Source organism: Colias eurytheme, chromosome 25, assembly GCF_061535395.1.
Source record: "Colias eurytheme isolate Ceu_HAF_F1 chromosome 25, ilColEury1 Martin Lab GWU primary, whole genome shotgun sequence".
In the NCBI taxonomy this organism is placed as follows: domain Eukaryota; kingdom Metazoa; phylum Arthropoda; class Insecta; order Lepidoptera; family Pieridae; genus Colias; species Colias eurytheme.
Genome location: NC_143004.1, coordinates 8317505 through 8337210, shown reverse-complemented (window position 1 = coordinate 8337210; position 19706 = coordinate 8317505). Strand labels below are relative to the sequence as shown.

At 33.3% G+C, this 19706-nt stretch overlaps 1 protein-coding gene across 1 annotated transcript; it reads right to left on the bottom strand.

The window, feature by feature from the left end:
- Positions 1-1849: 1849 nt before the first annotated feature.
- LOC149897797 (protein 4.1 homolog) lies at positions 1850-18715 on the bottom strand. The gene is made up of 8 exons (XM_090116423.1): positions 18516-18715; positions 8316-8441; positions 7545-7692; positions 6997-7113; positions 6456-6636; positions 4721-4873; positions 4036-4221; positions 1850-3043 (listed from the first exon to the last, which is right to left on the bottom strand). Exons 2-8 carry the CDS (start codon positions 8436-8438, stop codon positions 2926-2928), a joined length of 1026 nt encoding a protein of 341 aa, XP_089972549.1. The 5' UTR covers positions 8439-8441; positions 18516-18715; the 3' UTR covers positions 1850-2925.
- Positions 18716-19706: the final 991 nt, after the last annotated feature.

The following is a 19706-nucleotide window of genomic DNA, read 5'->3' as shown; positions in this document are numbered from 1 at the left end:
AATTCTTAATGCAGGAATCAAGCAATAACCTATAATAATATATTTTTGAAAAAAGCGTGGTGTGCCTTGTAATTATAATCAGCTCATGAAAAGCGCCCCACGCTTTATACACAAAAATACTTATGTATTGGCTTGATTCCTAGATTAACAATTATTTTCTACTTTTTAGTTGTAAGTTCTTAGTAGCCTGTTTATTCGTTTTTCAAACTACATATATTTATCCATACTAGTTAATATTATTATTTAATATTATAAATGCGAAAGTAACTCTGTCTGTCTGTCTGTTACTCAATCACGCCTGAACTACTGAACCAATTTGCATGAAATTTGGTATGGAGATATTTTGATACCCGAGACCTTTCTCGGGTGTCCTTACATAGGCTACTTTTTATTGCGAAATATGTACCACGGGCGAAGCCGGGGCGGACCGCTAGTTTTTCATATATATTTTCCTTCATGATGCAATGTTATGTAAACAAAAACAATTTCACTTTTAACTCAAAACACGGGCGGATAAGATAATCATAGATAACGTCAAAAAGTGAGGGAATAGATTATAGAATTAAGATAAACTCTATAGGGGGTACTTAGAGATTAGAGATTCAAGTATTATGTATTGTGTGTTATCTTAAAAAAGCATACACACAACTTACAAGAAATGCATACATCTTCTACATCCACATTAATCTTCAAAATTAACACTTACGTTTCTTAAAACAAATCTTTGAAAAAGTCTTCGAATTAATGAAACAGTTCATCCATGTATGTACTTCCACTATTTTGAATCCCTACTTATATTATAAATGCGAAAGTAACTCTGTCTGTCTGTTACGCTTTCCCACTTAAACCTCTAAACCGATTTTGATGAAATTTGGCACAGACAATCTTTAGACCATGAGAAAGAACATAGGCTACCTTTTACTGCGAAAAAACACCACGCGGGCGGAAGCTAGTTTTCTATAAGTGCTAAAAATATAACAATAAACAATTATTACTATGTACTTACCATAATAATTATTCCAAAATACTAAACCAAACGATTCAAATATAATAATAATAAAAAAAATCGTACCTTGCACTTTTCAGCTAACGTCCCGAACTACCTCGGGTTTCTCACACCCGGATACACTTTACAGGTAACTGCACTTGCTACGCTTAAATGCTTTATCACAGTTTCTATGTGGTTTAGCATAAAAGTACTCAATATTAGCTTTTGTTTCAATAACAATAATTCAATTTTTAATTAAAAAATGACTAGACAGTTTGTGTATGGGTGTGGAAATAAATAAAAGTTTTTGTATATAACACATTTATTTCTACATAATATAAGAATGGCACTGTTTATAATAATATAATTATACGTATAAAATTACTATTGCACGCCTCATATGCGAAGCGTTGAGGTGGGAACTTAAAATGTCTTTATGTATCATACATTGCACTTGTAAGATAATACATACACACACATATTAAGAAAAAACACTATTTTTAACATTCATGATATTTTTGATGTCATTTTTGTTATTTAAACTAGTTAAAAAACAGTTTAAAAAAGTTCTGTCTTGGACGTCCGTGTGTCTGTATGTGCGGAGGATTTTCTTGTTAACACGATAGCGACCGAAATACTTTACTAATCGAGTCTTTTTTTTTCTCTTACGCTTGAGTATGCTCAGGAATAGAACCCTTTCATTTTTCAGGGTCTGATTCGATGTGGTTTAATTGTTATTAAATAAACAAAAATAATAATTAATAAATAATTATTAAAAAAAAATTATGAGGCGTGCACTTTTGGATTTTCCAAATTATTTATCTACACATCAATTATATCACCAATACCAACCAATTATGATGAGTGAATGATCTTTGAACACATGTAAGTTTACTTAATAAAAGAGGTCCATATGCTTTGGCTATCTTGAATATTCGATTTATATGGATCATACATAGATATAATATTATGTTTAACTGAAACATAAAATTTGATGCATAGTAATAATTATAATCAGAAAGCATTTTTCATATCAGGCGACGACAGGACAAAATTTCCCCCGTCCGACTAGGGCCCTTCCGGCCTCCTCCACTCAAGCGACAGCCCAAGCCGAGGTTCGAGATCCCCGTGGTGGGGGGACGCCCGCCGCATGTCGTTACCAGGGTGAACCTTCAGTTCACCCCCGCGTTCGCGTTAAAATGTAGAAGCCCTTCTGGCTAACATTGAGAGACACCACACAAAAAAAAACCAAAAGTTCTATATTTATATTAAATCTAATGTTTATATGATTAAAATAAAGTTAGAATATTCTCGCATATATCATGATAAAGATTTGTTTGGACGGGATAATCTCTGGAATTGATAAGATTGGAAAAATAATACTGAAATTCTTGACAATACGTAAATACACAATATATTGTATGTGTTTTAACATATCAATTGTTTTATTTTTATGTATTGTTGTAGATACTTAATGAAAACATATTTTTTTAGACAATTTTACTAGAATATTTGTAAGGCACTAATGTGAAACTGGTGATACTGACAATAACAAAGTCGATATAAGTTAATAACAATTACCTACTACTGAAATTCATATTGCATTATTGCTCAAACAATGAAATAATAATATAAGACAATTTTACAACTCCACAACAATTTCTTACATATTTATCACCGTGCTATAATCCTAAAGTGAATTTTTACTTATCATACTTAAAAAAAAAAACATCTATACAGTTTTTATTTTCGAACTCATACCACACGTGCGTCGTTGCGTGTAGCAGTAACGTAAGTTAGTCAGTATAATCCGTTATATCAAAATTAGAAATTGCATCAAATATACAACAAAAGAACAGTTTTACAACGTTCTTTTACAAAAAAACAAGTTTTAACAATATTTTTTCAAAAACTTATAACATATAGCTGGAACTGCGTCACGCGTGTCTCGGTAATCTATCGCGTATCTGCCGCAGCGTGTTGCGGCACGAGAGCCGCCGCGAGCCGAGCCGCGGGAACTGAGCTATGCGGGCCACTGCCACGGGGCTTTCGCGTCTAGGGATAATGTCAGTCAGTCAAATAATAAATAAGTATCTGAACATTGAGGTAATATTACTACGTATGGAGGAGACACCACGAACAAAATCTGTGCGCCATTTTTCTGCTCTAACTAAGTTTTAAAAATTATTATCTAGTTAGGTACTTACCGATAAAAGTTATTCCTTTGCACTTTTCTGTATTATTTGTATTATTTGTGCACTATCGTAACACACACGAAGGCATATTTGATGCGTTTCACTTTAAAACAAATAAAAAATGAGCGTGCAGTTACGCCATATGGCGTATGTTGAGCGGAACATAAGTCATGTAGGCGGTGTCGTCTCCATATGTATATCTCAATGTATCTGAATAAGATTTTGAAGGAATAAAGAAGAGAAATAGATGGAAAAAGGCCATTTGTTGAACAAAAAGAATCCTTAAAAATGATTATATAGCTACATTAGAAGAGTTGCAAGAGCCGCGTCATGCAGGCCACCGTTATGGGGCTCTCGTATCTTAAATTATGGAAATTTAAGTGACTCTTTTTGAAGTGTTTTTAGAGACGAATTTAAGGTAAGAAATGAAAAAAAGGGAAGAGACATTTAAAACAAACACAAGCTCATAAACTTTGCATAGAGCACGAGCCAAACGGCGAGCTATGCGACTTACAGTTAAAATCGTCAAAATAACAGTTAATTGATGATTTGACCGATTTTGACAAAATTTTTAATGCAGACATTGAAACGAAAAATTTTGAAAAAGGGACCTTGCTTCGGTTCCGTTTGAAGATTAACAAAAAAACTCTTTGGCATGATATAATAGGGCCCAGCACCTACTTATATGTACATAAAATTAATAAATGAAATACTTAAATTGCACTCAACTCAATCCACTCAAGTTCAGGTCAACTTAAGTTAACAACAAATCTACAAATCAACTCAAATAACCAAATCTAATAATCAAATCAAATAACCAAATCTACAAATCAAATAACTACAAACACTCACCTAAAAAACATATGATGTTCCACACTACATCTCCACAAGGATTTACTCGCTCTACTCGACAGCAAGCGGAAACTCACGTGCGACTCGAACTCATCGAACTCGCTCGAACGTAAGCGCAGTGTGTATGTGCGCTTGTTGTAGCTGATCTTGAGGATCTTGGGCCACGGGAATTTGTTCATTATTACACTGGAATAGAGGTTATAATCCTATTACTATTATAAAGGCGAAAGTTTGTAAGTATGGATGTATGGATGTTTGTTACTCTTTCACGCAAATACTACTGAACCGATTACAATGAAATTTAGCACACTAATAGAGGGTAACTTGAATTAACACAAAGGATAGGTTTTATCCCGGAAATCCCACGGCAACGGGAACTATGCGGGTTTTTCTTTGAAAACGCGGGCGAAGCCGCGGGCGGAAAGCTAGTATTTAATAAGAATAACATTAATAAAACACCAGCTGTGCTCCGCTGTTTCACCCGCATTGCTCCAATCCCGTTAGTCTTAGCGTGATGATATATTATAGCCTTTAATAGCCTTCCTAAATGGGCTATAATATTATCACCGAAAAAATTTTTCATATCGGACCAGTAGTTCCTTAGATTAGCGCGTTCAAACAAACAAACTCATCAGCTTTATTAATATTAATATTAATATAATAAGTATAGATTTAAAATCCTTACCCATCTCTCAATATAGTGATTCCAGACGCACAAACAGCTATATTTATATCGATATTTTCAGAATCCTTAGCGTTATGCACCTCAGCACCATACAGTGGTAACCTTTTGGCATTTTCTAAGTAATTGAGTTCTGCTTCCGCTGGTGTTTGGCCTCTGTAAGTTTTAAGTAATTAGGTACATAATGAAGAGTAGATACATGCGTACTTATTATCGCACAGTTACATTACAATTTACAATATAGTTGAGTTCTTAATTTATTTTCTAGTTACTTTGTATTTTTAACACGTATATAAATAATTAGGATATTTTTTGTACTTGAAAAGATAAAAAAAAGATTAACTAGCTGTCCAGTCCCTTATAAAAAAAAAATCTATACACCAAAACTAGAATGGAATAATATTATCCTATTAATCATTAAAAGTATGATAAGGAATGAAATAAGTAATATGAAAAATAAAAACATCAATGATGTACCAAAATCTATAATAAAATAACGCACTTATGCTTTGCATACAGTTGTTCAATATTATCCCGCTGATTATCGTTCAAAGCATGCAGAGGTATCGCTTGATACTCGCTCAGTGCAGTCGGGTTTACTGCACCCGATTTGTCACCTACTCCACATATAGGCAAGCTAGTCGTTACCTACTTATGTAGAAATTTGAAAATTATTACTTATGCTTTGCATACAGTTGCTCTATATTATCACGCTGATTATCGTTCAAAGCATGCAGAGGTATCGCTTGATACTCGCTCAGTGCAGTCGGGTTTACTGCACCCGATTTGTCACCTACTCCACATATAGGCAAGCTAGTCGTTACCTACTTATGTAGAAATTTGAAAATTATTACTTATGCTTTGCATACAGTTGTTCAATATTATCCCGCTGATTATCGTTCAAAGCATGCAGAGGTATCGCTTGATACTCGCTCAGTGCAGTCGGGTTTACTGCACCCGATTTGTCACCTACTCCACATATAGGCAAGCTAGTCGTTACCTACTTATGTAGAAATTTGAAAATTATTACTTATGCTTTGCATACAGTTGCTCTATATTATCACGCTGATTATCGTTCAAAGCATGCAGAGGTATCGCTTGATACTCGCTCAGTGCAGTCGGGTTTACTGCACCCGATTTGTCACCTACTCCACATATAGGCAAGCTAGTCGTTACCTACTTATGTAGAAATTTGAAAATTATTACTTATGCTTTGCATACAGTTGCTCTATATTATCACGCTGATTATCGTTCAAAGCATGCAGAGGTATCGCTTGATACTCGCTCAGTGCAGTCGGGTTTACTGCACCCGATTTGTCACCTACTCCACATATAGGCAAGCTAGTCGTTACCTACTTATGTAGAAATTTGAAAATTATTACTTATGCTTTGCATACAGTTGTTCAATATTATCCCGCTGATTATCGTTCAAAGCATGCAGAGGTATCGCTTGATACTCGCTCAGTGCAGTCGGGTTTACTGCACCCGATTTGTCACCTACTCCACATATAGGCAAGCTAGTCGTTACCTACTTATGTAGAAATTTGAAAATTATTACTTATGCTTTGCATACAGTTGCTCTATATTATCACGCTGATTATCGTTCAAAGCATGCAGAGGTATCGCTTGATACTCGCTCAGTGCGGTCGGGTTTACTGCACCCGATTTGTCACCTACTCCACATATAGGCAAGCTAGTCGTTACCTACTTATGTAGAAATTTGAAAATTATTACTTACTTATGCTTTGCATACAGTTGCTCTATATTATCACGCTGATTATCGTTCAAAGCATGCAGAGGTATCGCTTGATACTCGCTCAGTGCGGTCGGGTTTACTACACCCGATTTATCACCCAACTCTGCTTGGAGTACATATGAAGCAAGTAGAGCGTAAGTTATTTGGGAACATGTTAGACGACCTGGAAAAAGTAAAAGAAAGACTACAATTATCCGTCATTTAGCAAAATCAGATGTTTAATTATTTATATTCGACAAGGCTCTATTATTCTGGAGCCAACAATTTTAACAGTATAAACCGAAATGAAAAATTCATCAGTTCTGTAGCAGGTAAAGTGTGAATTTTTGCTAATAGACAACTAAGTAAGATTAGTTTTAGCATGACAATTTTTTTTGAAATAGTGTATTTGTTGCTCAATAGTCTACATGTTAGTTTATTTTACTATTGACTGAGTTACAAAATGCATCAAGTTTCGTATGCTACAATGCGTATCAAACGATTATAAACATAACACTCATTTCACCAGTCGGGTACAACTCACCCTCAATAAGATCTCGTCTCACAGCCAGGCTGAGTTGATACCTCGTGATATCATCTTGTAATTCTGACGGTTCTGGCGGGTAGAATTTAACAGCTAAACGCACGTCCCATGGTTCGTCTGTAAAGGTGTTAGGCGATATTACAATAATACATTTATAGAAAAGATGGGTAGAAATAACCCGACTATATAATTGTGGTCACGATATTTATCACGATTATCTTTTGATATATTTACTAAATTGGCCAGAGCCTATATGCCGGTGTGTAGCCTAAGCTTGAATAAATATTATGTGCTTATAATAAGGTAGGCAATAAAAATTAAAAATCATATTTTTGGCGTAAAAAACACAGATTTTCTTCCATAATTAGAATGGCTTATTTATCGATAAATAATCTCGCATGAAGCTTTGAAAAAAAAACTCTTTTAAGTTATCACTACACTGAGTTAAGTTAGTACAAAATATACAAACATTTTGTCATTAATTTAAACGACAAACTTGGTTTAAGTGGTTAAGTGGTATAGTAATAAGTACAACCAAAACTACTTACTTCTAAAGGTCTTAGACAGACGTCGTTTCAAGTCCACCCATACCCTCGGGTCTCCTCGCTGTGCGTGTAATAGTCCGAAGAAATCTTTCTCTAATATATCTAGATTGTCACACACTTTGTCCAGAAGATCAGCTCCGTTGGCTTTACGCTGAAAAATTAATAAGAATTAATAATTAAATTAATGAATGAAATTGTTAGTAGTTAGAAGGTTTGGTGTCAAAAAGTATAATTATAACAATATTTCTAACTTTATTTACATGAAAAATTTTAGGACACGTGCTAATGGTCGGTTGGGTTTACTGCACCCGACTCGTCGCCCAATTCCGCTTGAAGTACCTACGTAGGAAGCAAGGTGCGTTTTTTACCCGAATTTTTCATCTGTTCTGTATGTTTTACTTAATATCAATCAAATAAACATACTCTATTATAGTATACCATAAAATAAAAGAAGAATATTTTTGCTGACGTGTTGTTATGTTCATCTACATTGTGGGTAGTTTTAAAAAATCCGATCATTGAAATTACAGACATACATACAATTTACATTCTTAGAAACTTTTGCGTTTATAATATTAGCTTATAGTCATTAGGAAGTATAGAAGTAATTAGAAATCATTACATAGTATAAAACAAAGTCGCTTTCTCTGACCCTATATCCCCATGTACCTATGCTTAAATCTTTAAAACTACGCAACGGATTTTAATGCGGTTTTTTTAATAGATAGAGTAGTTTTTAGTATATAATTTATTAGGTTTTAGATAAGTACTTACATCAACATCAACAGTAATATGCTCTCCATTGAACAGTTCGACCCTCACTCTGCCAGAGTTGGCACGCCTCAGGCCCATGCTGGTGCCGTCGTCGGAAGCCAACCTTCGTAGACTTTCTCGCATGGTCTGTTATTGGTCAAATATTTGTTAAAAATACAATTAAAATTGCGCTATAGGTATATACACTTTCAGGCGTAAAACGGTGTGGACAAAACGTTACATAAATAAGAGGGTGTGTCGAGCACACGTGTCAGAAGTGAAACTTTTTTTGGCTATATTCAAAGATACCAAAATCGTCGCCTTACTTCAGGATGTGACGGTATTGTCATGACGTGACCTTGAAATTTTACTCTCATCACTAAACTACACAACTAGTTTCAATTGCGAAATTTTTTGCAATGCAAACTCAAACCTAAATTCTTTCTTTTTTATCATTAGTCCATTAAATGTAAACTGTATAAAAACAAGGTAAACTAACCATTGAGATAATATTACTACGTATGGAGGAGACACCACGAACAAAATCTGTGCGCCATTTTTTTGCTCTAACTAAGTTTTAAAAATTATTATTTAGTTAGGTACTTAACGATGAAAGTTATTCCTTTGCACTTTTCCGTATTATTTGTGCAATATCGTAACACACACGAAGGCATGTTTGATGCGTTTCACTTTAAAACCATTAAAAAATACCGCTCAACATACGTCACATGACGTATGTTGAGTGGAACATAAGTGATGTAGGCGGTGTCGTCTCCTATTAATATTATCTCAATGAAACTAACATAGTAATTAAGAAATAATACTTACAAGTGGACCTCTGATGTTCTATTAATAAATAAATTATTAAATTATTATTATTAGATATTATATTTTATCATTAATAATTATAGTAGTTGTTTAAATACTTGATCATTCTATTTATTTTTTAAACTAACAACTGGAGTTTAGTATGGCGTGTGGTTTATAATAAATTTCAGTTCGTAAGCGTCTCTAAATGCTTGATTCGTTTAGTTTCCTATTGGGCACATTCTTAAATACAGACAACTTTGCTCAACAAATTTTGAAAGATTTTCCTTAAAGCAATGCAAATTGGCTGAAGAAAGAAAATTTGTTGATGAGATAAATTAAATTTGGAATGATTAAACAGTTTCCAATTCATATGGTGAAAACAGTTATGAATGTAATTACATTCCAGATGCAATAATTATTTCACAGTTAGCTTCATCTTATGACATCTACAGCTATAATTACGGTTGGAAATATCATTACGTTTTGTCCATGTTTCCAAGAAAAAAAGGTAATGTAAGCTAAAATTTATTATTGTGCAAAAAATAAAGACCCGTTATTTTGACAATGATTAAAGATAGGCTGATATAATTTAATACATTAGTTACTTAAATACATATTATATGTAGGTATTTTAACGAAATACACATACTTACAATATTTAAAACTAGTGAACAAGGATGAATCTATTAATTTTTATTTTCGTACAATTCAACACCGAAGCATTCCTACAAAGCTATTTCTTTACACAACCAATAAAATTGATAGAGCACCGATAAACAACATTTCCACCACAGATGGATGGACAGACGAACATTTAAACTGTTTACATTCACGTCAATGGTTCAAAGAAAATATCTTAATACAAATCAGCTCTAGGTATATACATACATATTATTATACTAGCTGTGCCCTGCGGTCTTACCCCCAGTGCTCCACTCCTGTTGGTCTTAGCATGATGACTGATGATATAATATAGCCAAAGCCTTCCTCGATGAATGGGCTATGTAACACCGAAAGTATTTTTCAAATCGGACCAGTAGTTCAAGAGATTAGCGCGTTCAAACAAACAAACAAACTCTTCAGCTTTACAATAGTATAGATTGCAAGTCTCTACAACATCGATTCAGCATAAACGATACACCTTTTAACCAAATTACCGCATTCAACCCTTATAAAAGAAGCTCTTAGGATTCTACGTCCATTGTATCTATTGTCATGGTTCAGTGTCGTTAAAATAGCTAAATCAATATAGAGTGGAGGTCGATTAAGAGCCAGTAGGTAAGTAGATACTTGACCTTTCCAAATCATTTTTACCCTTAGCCCTTAGGGCAGATTTATGTAAGCTTTGCGAATCCATTCAAACATTTATTTACTCAACTATAAATATTTATGATCGAAGACTCAACTAGACTTCCCTTAGAAGTGCTTTGAATCTTATTAAATAGCAATTAGTTGCCATTTGAAAAGCAGTTTCTAAAGACTAACCGGTAAGAATTAATTATGTTATTGAATGGAAAAATAATAGAGAATAAATAATCCACTGTAACGCAGGTAAGAGTCGATAGAGTGAGGCGATTTATTCTTGGCTTAAGAATTTTTTCTCTTAGTGGAAATCAAACCTACTGCACCAATTGTCACCTAAAGAACGAATAAGAAACTATAAAATACAAGACCTTTCATATCTACATGACGGAATTCTAAACACGTTCATTGTTTAGCTTCAAATATCAGCAAAACGGAGAATCTCTTCAGAAGTCGATTAATATTGACGTAAAACAATGAACAAAGTACTCATACTCAACCTTGCGAAACACGATAAATATAAATTTAGACGCATTTGAAAGCTCGCACATAATGTTTTCATATGAAACATAAACTCGTAATGTTAACAGCTAAATAAATATAACTGGAGTATAATTTAATGTAGGTACTCATTTATATATTGTTGTGTATTGGCAGTGCGCCTGAAATAGTAGACCGTACGTTACGCTGCGCCAAAGGTCTCTAGTTAAGATATTATAGATTTTATCGGATTTTCAATGCGATTTATTACTCAACTAGCTGTGTTCCGCGGTTTCACCCGCGTGGCTCCGCTCCTGTTGGTCTTAGCGTAATGATATATAGCCTATAGCCTTCCTCGGTAAATGGGCTATCTAACACCGAAAGAATTTTTCAAATCGGACCAGTAGTTCCTGAGATTAGCGCGTTGAAACAAACAAACTCTTGAGCTTTATTAGATGTAAAGTTAATAGTCGTGATAGACAAGAATTACCTACTATTACTTATTATGAATAGTATTTATGAAGCCTATCTCACTGCCAATATTCAGACGATTACAACGATACCTCATTCAAAATCCGTCCAGCGGTTGTAGGGCGTGCCAAATACATAGATACATACATCCAACACTCGAAAAACATAACCCTCCTTCTTTCGCAGTCGGGTAATATAAATATGTATACATAATATATATTAAATCCGTAAATGTCTGTTAATTAGTTTAACGAGAGTGTCTCGAAAATTGGTCCAGGCTAGCTTTAGTTAAAAAATATGAATTTATATTCAGTATTTACCGTCTTATTTTTCAGTATTGAATGAATAGCGATTAATTCATTTGATGAATAATAAAAGCTTGAGCTGAGGAAATATCACATTGACTGATATTATAATTGGTATAGTTGCGAAATTTCCTGAAAAAGATGGTTGTTATATTGCTCTTTCACGAAATAAAAAAACAAAATTTGATTATTGGAGCTTCGAATACATAATAAATTAGAATTGAAATATATTTAATTCCATAAACATTTGCGTATATTTTGTGTAGGTACAATATACGGAATAGGAAGACTCACATGTCTCCTGATTCCCTGATATTTTATAGGGAAACCGTATTAGCGTTATTATATTACATTGTGGCCCCTTCTATGGGGTTAATGTAATCCTTTGGTATAAACACTACTTTAACCGACTTCGGAAAAGGTTGATAAAAAAAAATGTTGTGTGGTTTTATGAAACCACGGTAAAAGTGAAACTGTTCGAACGGTTCCGAACACTGCTTTGTGTAGCGCATGTCGCGTGTCGGTCGCGACATGCGCTACACAGACCAAAAAGTTTGAGACGATGTAATAAAAGTTTCACTTTAAAAAAAAAAGTGTGCGTGTACTAGTGTACACACGTAAGAAGTAAAACTTCTTTATGACCTTATTTTTCAATAAATAATTTACTATATGCAACTATACAGAAATACGTCGAATCACGCGAGGTAGGGATAAGAAAAAGATGGCGCGTAACGGAAAAATGTCACGCGTAACGAAAAAATGTTACACTAAATTTTTTTCCAACCCCGATAAAGAAGTTTCACTTCAATAAATGACTTCGGCAAGTTATTGATTTGATGATAGTTTTAAAATAATTTGGAAAATCCAAAAGTGCACGCCTCATAATTTTTTTTTAATGAATATTTATTAATTATTATTTTTGTTTATTTAATAACAATTAAACCACATCGAATCAGACCCTGAAAAATGAAAGGGTTCTATTCCTGAGCATACTCAAGCGTAAGAGAAAAAAAAAGACTCGATTAGTAAAGTATTTCGGTCGCTATCGTGTTAACAAGAAAAAGGATCCGCACATACAGACACACGGACGTCCAAGACAGAACTTTTTTAAACTGTTTTTTAACTAGTTTAAATAACAAAAATGACATCAAAAATATCATGAACGTTAAAAATAGTGTTTTTTCTTAATATGTGTGTGTATGTATTATCTTACAAGTGCAATGTATGATACATAAAGACATTTTAAGTTTGAAAAATCAGATGTTTTGCGCGAAGTGACAGTAGTACCCACCTCAACGCTTCGCTTATGAGGCGTGCAATTAACGACTACTTATACAAAAATATTTTTCAAAGTTTACCTGCATGATTTTTTTTTTTTAGTAATAAAATAATATTACTTAGTTACTATACCTACATATATAACTAAAATATAAATTACTATGTACTTACATATTATTGAAATATTCATAGATATATATTATTATAGTTACGTCATAAAGCTTTGCTTGCTATGCCATTAAAAAGCCATTGAAGATTATCCTAAATTCCTTATAAGCTATTAAATCATGAGTCATTGACCGAATTGACCATTTGACTTAGAAATGACCTATAGAGTCACAAGGTGCGGGTAATTTATTAACGCTTGAAGGAAGTTTTAAGCACGAATACAAAACTTAAAAATATTTGATTTTTTGATAATTTTTAACAAAATATTATTATGCAAAGCTAGGGTGAATGTTATGTTTCATTCATAAACGAAATATAATTTAACATTACTATACTTACATCCTTTGGTCGACTGTAATATTGTGTAAAAAAATACTTTTAATTTTACGTTCCGTATCTTTATAATATTATTTGTACTCTGATATAATTTAACATTAACATATAAAGTGTAAAACAAGAATCAAACCCAAGCCCTCTCTAGTCTCTACGCTACTTTAACCACTGCACCAAAGGAGTAAGAGAAGAGCTTTTACCAAGTGGGTCAGTAACGCGCCTGTGTGACGTCATCAGGCCGGTTTGCGGACGATTTGAAGATGCGACGGGACTCTATAGATTTATCCTGGTTTTATACCTCGTGTGTTCATAAGTTTTGAGACGAACTTTGTAGTTAAAAAATAAGATAAAATATCACTGGCTGATATTTATTTCTTTTTCCAATTTTGAATTTGGAATGTTTACTTTTAATTCCTTTGATTTTCAAATTCATTTCTTTCAATTTTATCGTGATGGAGGGAACTAAAGAATTACGTGCGACCGTGATTTCGCTGTTTAAGGCGGGAAAAAAACCAATGGAGATTTTCCGTGAGGTGAAAATTTTTGGTGTGAGCCGTAACTTCGTGTATTACACTATCAAACGATACAAGGAGACTAATTCTTTGCAAGATCGCCAAAGAAGTGGCCGGCCACGCTCTGTGAGGACGCCTGCGAATATCAAAATCATCAGAGAGCGACTTCGCCGAAATCCATGTCGCACTCAGAAGAAACTCGCACTGCAGACTGATATTTCGCGCGTATCAATCAATAGAATACTAAAATACGATCTTAAGGTAAAGGCGTACAGCCGTCGGAAAATACACTTTTTAAACGACCGCCTTCGTAAATTGCGACGCGAACGTTGTCCAATACTGCTTAGGAGACACGATGCGAGGAAAATACTCTTTACTGATGAGAAAATCTTTACTGTTGAAGAAAAGTTCAACCGACAAAACAATAAAGTGTATGCCAAAAGTAGCAAGGACGTCCCATCTTCAGCACGGAATGTCTTGCGTACTCATCATCCGGCTAGTGTGATGGTATGGTGGGGAGTTTCGTATGAAGGTGTCACTCCGCTGCATTTCTGCCAACAAGGTGTCAAGGTGAAAGCCAAGAATTATCAAAGTGATATTTTAGAGCATGTTGTGAAACCCCTGTCTCACACTTTATTTCACAACAAGGATTGGGTTTTCCAGCAAGACTCAGCGCCATCTCATAAGGCAAAAACCACCCAAGCTTGGTTGAAGGAGAATGTGCCGGCCTTCATTGCGGCTAACGAATGGCCCTCCTCCAGCCCCGACCTCAACCCGCTGGATTATTCTTTATGGACTGAATTAGAGCTCAGGGCCTGCCGAAAGTCCCACCGAAACTTGGAGTCACTGAAGCGAGCTCTTGTCCGAGAGGCAAAGCGAATTCCATTGGAAAAGATTCGTGCCGCTATAGATGACTGGCCAAATCGTCTGAGGGCCTGTATAAAAAATAAGGGTGGACATTTTGAGTAAAAATGAAAGTTTATTGTTTGTTATTAGTTACTCAATATGTTGTATAAATTTTAGAATTATAAGTTAAATATTACAAAAGATATGCAACTTTTATTTCGTCTCAAAACTTATGAACACACGAGGTAATGAAAACAGGAAAAAATTTTAAATTCGGGAATTTTGATGTTGTTAAATTATAATCAATAATAGTAAAAATAAAGACTTATCAAATCATTTATTGGATCTGTTAAAATTCTAATTTTAACGATAGGTTTTTTATCCAATATGTCTAAGTTGTATGCAAAAAATGATGATTTCTGCTTCGCATATTGTATGGAAAATCTACAGCATACTTAGATTTTGTACATCTTATTCCTTATAGTTATCGTCTTTCCACCTTATATAATATTGTCCTAAACTATAATAATTAAGCGGGATGTCGCAACAAATTGAGAAATGTGTTTGATAAAATAGATAACAAGATAACCCATTTTGTACGTAGCAACATTTCATAACTTTACTGTAAACATGAAAGTTCGTTCAAAGTAGATTATGGATATATAATTTTCAATGACCATATAGGTACAGCCGTTTTTACTATGTTTTCTAATCTTCTTCGTCCAATTCTTTCTCATATATCATTAACTAGCTGCGCTTCGCGGTTTCACCCGCGTGGCTCCGCTCCTGTTCGTCTTAGCGTGATGATATATAACCTATAGCCTTCCTCGATAAATGGGCTATCTAACACCAAAAGAATTTTTCAAATCGGACCAGTAGTTCTTGAGATTAGCGCGTTCAAACAAACAAACACTTCAGCTTATAATATTAGTAGTATGGTTTTCGTATATACCTACCTACTCGTAATATAAAATTATGTTTTAACTAGTATTGGATATTTGTAAAAGTAGCACCGGATAAACAATTCTTTCTATTATTGATTCTCGGAATAACTCCAATACCAAGATCAAACCGTTGTTCGTTTCCCTTCAATAGTTTCACGTACTTAAATTGTTTTGTTTTTACTCTGATTAAAGTAACCGGAACTGCCGAACCGAAGAATTGAGGAAAGATGTTTTAAATCTAACATCTATCTATACCTACTATCTATCTTACAAGATAATTTGATACGATTTTATGTCATAAATCATAATCATGTATTTTATAAAGTTTTTCAATAGTTACTTATATCTAAATAAAGAGGGTAAAAACTAAATATGTATGTAAAATACCACAAATCTGCGGTTACCTTGTAATAAGATAGGCATCAAAATTTAGAACAGTTGCGGTTTAATTAGTGTTGCAATTGATCCTTACAAGAACAATTACCTAGGTACTTAGATTTCGTAAGTTTTAAGGTTAAATAATCGTGTAGGTTTAATTGTTTTGAGGCGTCGAATCGATAGAGACTATCTTTTCATAACAAACTGCTTCCCGGAAATATTATTCTTGCCTGTGTCGTCCATAAATGGACCACCTGAAACAAAATTTCAAATCGGACCAGTACTTCTTGAGACTTGCGTGTTCAAGCAAACAAACAAACTCTTTAGCTTCATATTATAGTTTTATCGATGTAGTTCCATTTATATATCATTTATGTGGTTCTATTGAACAATGGTTAAATAAATGTAATATCTTCTTTGTCACATAAAAAGACGCGACTAAATGTATGGAGTCCCTTCACCGGGACCCTTATGAATGTCTAAAGGTTAACGACATTATATGCTTAATCAAACATGCCGTCTTCGTATCCTTCAGACTTATTGGAATTTGCTTTTATATACCTAATTTAGTTACAAATTCGATTTATTTAGCCTTCTAGACTAACATAAATATATTATAATTTAAATATGTATAGTGAATGGTATCTTAATAATTAAAAATTAATTTGTGTTAAAAAGTTACTTCGAGGGAAAATTTAAAGTTTGTTTTTGTACGTAAATTAGGTACCTCGTACCTGCCACTACCGATACCATCAAAATTTGTAAAAAGAGTTAAGTATCTAAAATTAATCTCAGATTAATCTTAATCTTACATTTTTCATAGAATAAGAACTAAGAGGTCGCATTCTAGGAACAGCGAACAGCGATACACGATCGGAATTTAATATTTATTTTTTATAGGAACCTCTACACATTTTTTAGTAACTAAATAGTGCTTAAGATAGTGATTTTTTTTTAACTCAGGTAATATTATATAACCCTTTTGTTATAATCTGAAGGTATAAGAGAAAATAAGGATTAACGAATTCGTTAGAATTATAAATTGAAACGCGATAAGTACAATTAAAATTAAATATATTTATAGGTGTTTGTAATTTGTATCCTATTGTAATAAGCTATTATATTATTCGAGTATTGTATAATAATTATAACAACCAAATAAATCTATTTAACTTATTTACATAATAAAAGGCACATAACGCGCGACTCGTGCCGAAAAATGCATAAAAAAAAAACAAGAATGCGTTACCGTAAAACGGGGTGAATAGAATTCACGGGGTGAATAGAAATATTCTTGGGAAAAAGTCTAAAAGCCTGATATTTGAAAACTACTTCAAAAATCGCAATAGTGTTTTTAGTTTTTACAATGGCAACATTTTTTTGTTGGTCTGACAACATTTGAATAGTATGAAGTTAGCAATTTATGTCAAAAAGTGAGTTCAAAGTGCAACGGTTGTATGTATGTCTTTTGTGCTCTTATTAACTTCTCTCTAGTTATTATTTAAATTGTGTTTTTGATTGTGAAATAACTTTATTCGACGGTGTAGTGTATCCAGAATAAATTGAAAAGGTAAGTTTTACTGATTAGTTTGATTTTTATTGGTAAATTAGTAAAATAATTGCACCCATAAATATTTCTTGATTAAGAGGTGAATAGAGACGACTGAGGTGTGAATAGAAACGCCATATGAGGTGAATAGAAACGGGACAGGGGTAAATAGGAACGAGAAAGGGTTTAATAGAAACGCGAAAGGGGTTTTTAGAAACGCTTTGAATAGGGTTGGCACTTTATGCAGGTTGTTGAGTTTTAACTTTATTACCTACCTACATTTTTAAAAAGTTGATTTTTTAATATTTAATAATTAATTTTGTGTACGCAGGTATAGTTGCGAGCAATATGCCACGCAACTACAAAACCAGACCCTCGGGGTAAGAAATATATAAAATATGACTCCAACTTAATACAACAGGCTGTTAATGAATATATAAAAAGGTTTTCTAATATATTATGTACACTCTTTTATTTCATTATCTCTGTGACGTCACTACCACAATATAAAATATTTTGACAACCCTATCATTTTTCTCTATTAACCCCATATGTCGTATCTATTGACCCCGTATTCCGGGAAAATAGAAATTGACCAGGTTTTTGTCTTTTTCTCCTAAGTAGATAATAATTTGGCATTAAAATTGTAATTAGCTTGTAAAATAGCAAAGGACTCCCACAATGAAAGCAGCTTTATTACCCGAAACTTACAATTTATATTTTTAAAGTCGGTTTGAAAGTCTAGATTGTTTCTATTTACCCCGTTTTACGGTACGCGGGAAACCGCGGTCAACGCCTTTTAAACTTGTCAAACAACATTATTAAATAAAAAGTAATGAACATACCTTAATTTTTAACGCCAGAAATCACTAATACTCTCACGAAAATCCACATTGACTGTTGCACCTTTTTATTATAATTATTGTTGAAAAACAATTTCAAATTACATCACACTTTCTCCGTAAATGCGCGGTAAACTAGTTTACAATTTGTATGCGTCCGTCCATAGTCTCTGGCTACAGGGAACAAGTCAACGAGAACGGAATACATTCATGAATCTAGACAGGGATGGCGCTACTTTTTCTCTGTCTAGCTTAAAGTTGGACGACTTGTGCGGTGAGCTTACGAACTTGAATGAATACATAAATTAATTTTACACTGCACAACTTTAATTATACTCAGAAAAAATAATTAAAAGAGCATTTCTAAATAATTATTTGAATTAGAAGATTATTATTTTAAGTTGTTAATAATACCTTAGATCATTAAGTAATAATACGCACTTCCCATAAAACACGTTTGGAGAATACTGATTTAATTTTTTTCTTTTTCTTGCTTTTTTTTGCCGTTCGTTCTAAAAAGTTGTGTGGGTGGCAGTATAAATTAACAATAAATAAATTTTTGAATTTGAATTTTAAAATCAATTATCAAATTAGACGCATAATTAAATTTTTTATGAAAACATATGCCAAATGTTTATAATAATAATTTAAGTATGTATAAAAACTATTCATTTAGCTGCCAAATGAAAAAAAAAAAAAAAACTCCAAGGAAAAATCGATGATGCAAGTTCTAAATTCGAATTGACGCAAACATATTTTTTCCCGCTATTGGACCGTAATCTAATTCTATTATTAGGTAATATTTCCATAGATAGGTTAATAGGTGAAATCATTAGCAGACCATATATGTAAAATTGAATAGAACAATGGGTTCACTTTTAATGAGTAGATAATGTGCATTGTGCAGTGCAACCATGAGTGCAACTAGGTAACTAATGTGTCTCATATTTTAGAGGTGAGAATACCTTTCTTTTTCATTGTTTTTTAACAAATACATAGTTGGTCTTGTTTCGGAAGATAAGAAAATTATGTGACTTTTAACTTTTAGGTAACTAGTTATATAATTTTTTATTTAATTTAGCTTAAGTAACTACCTCTCAGGGGATAGTAGGTATAAAATTCGCATATCTGCCCACCATACACTAAAGTGCAGTAACAGCAAAATCACGATTTCGAGTAAAACGCATTTAAAGT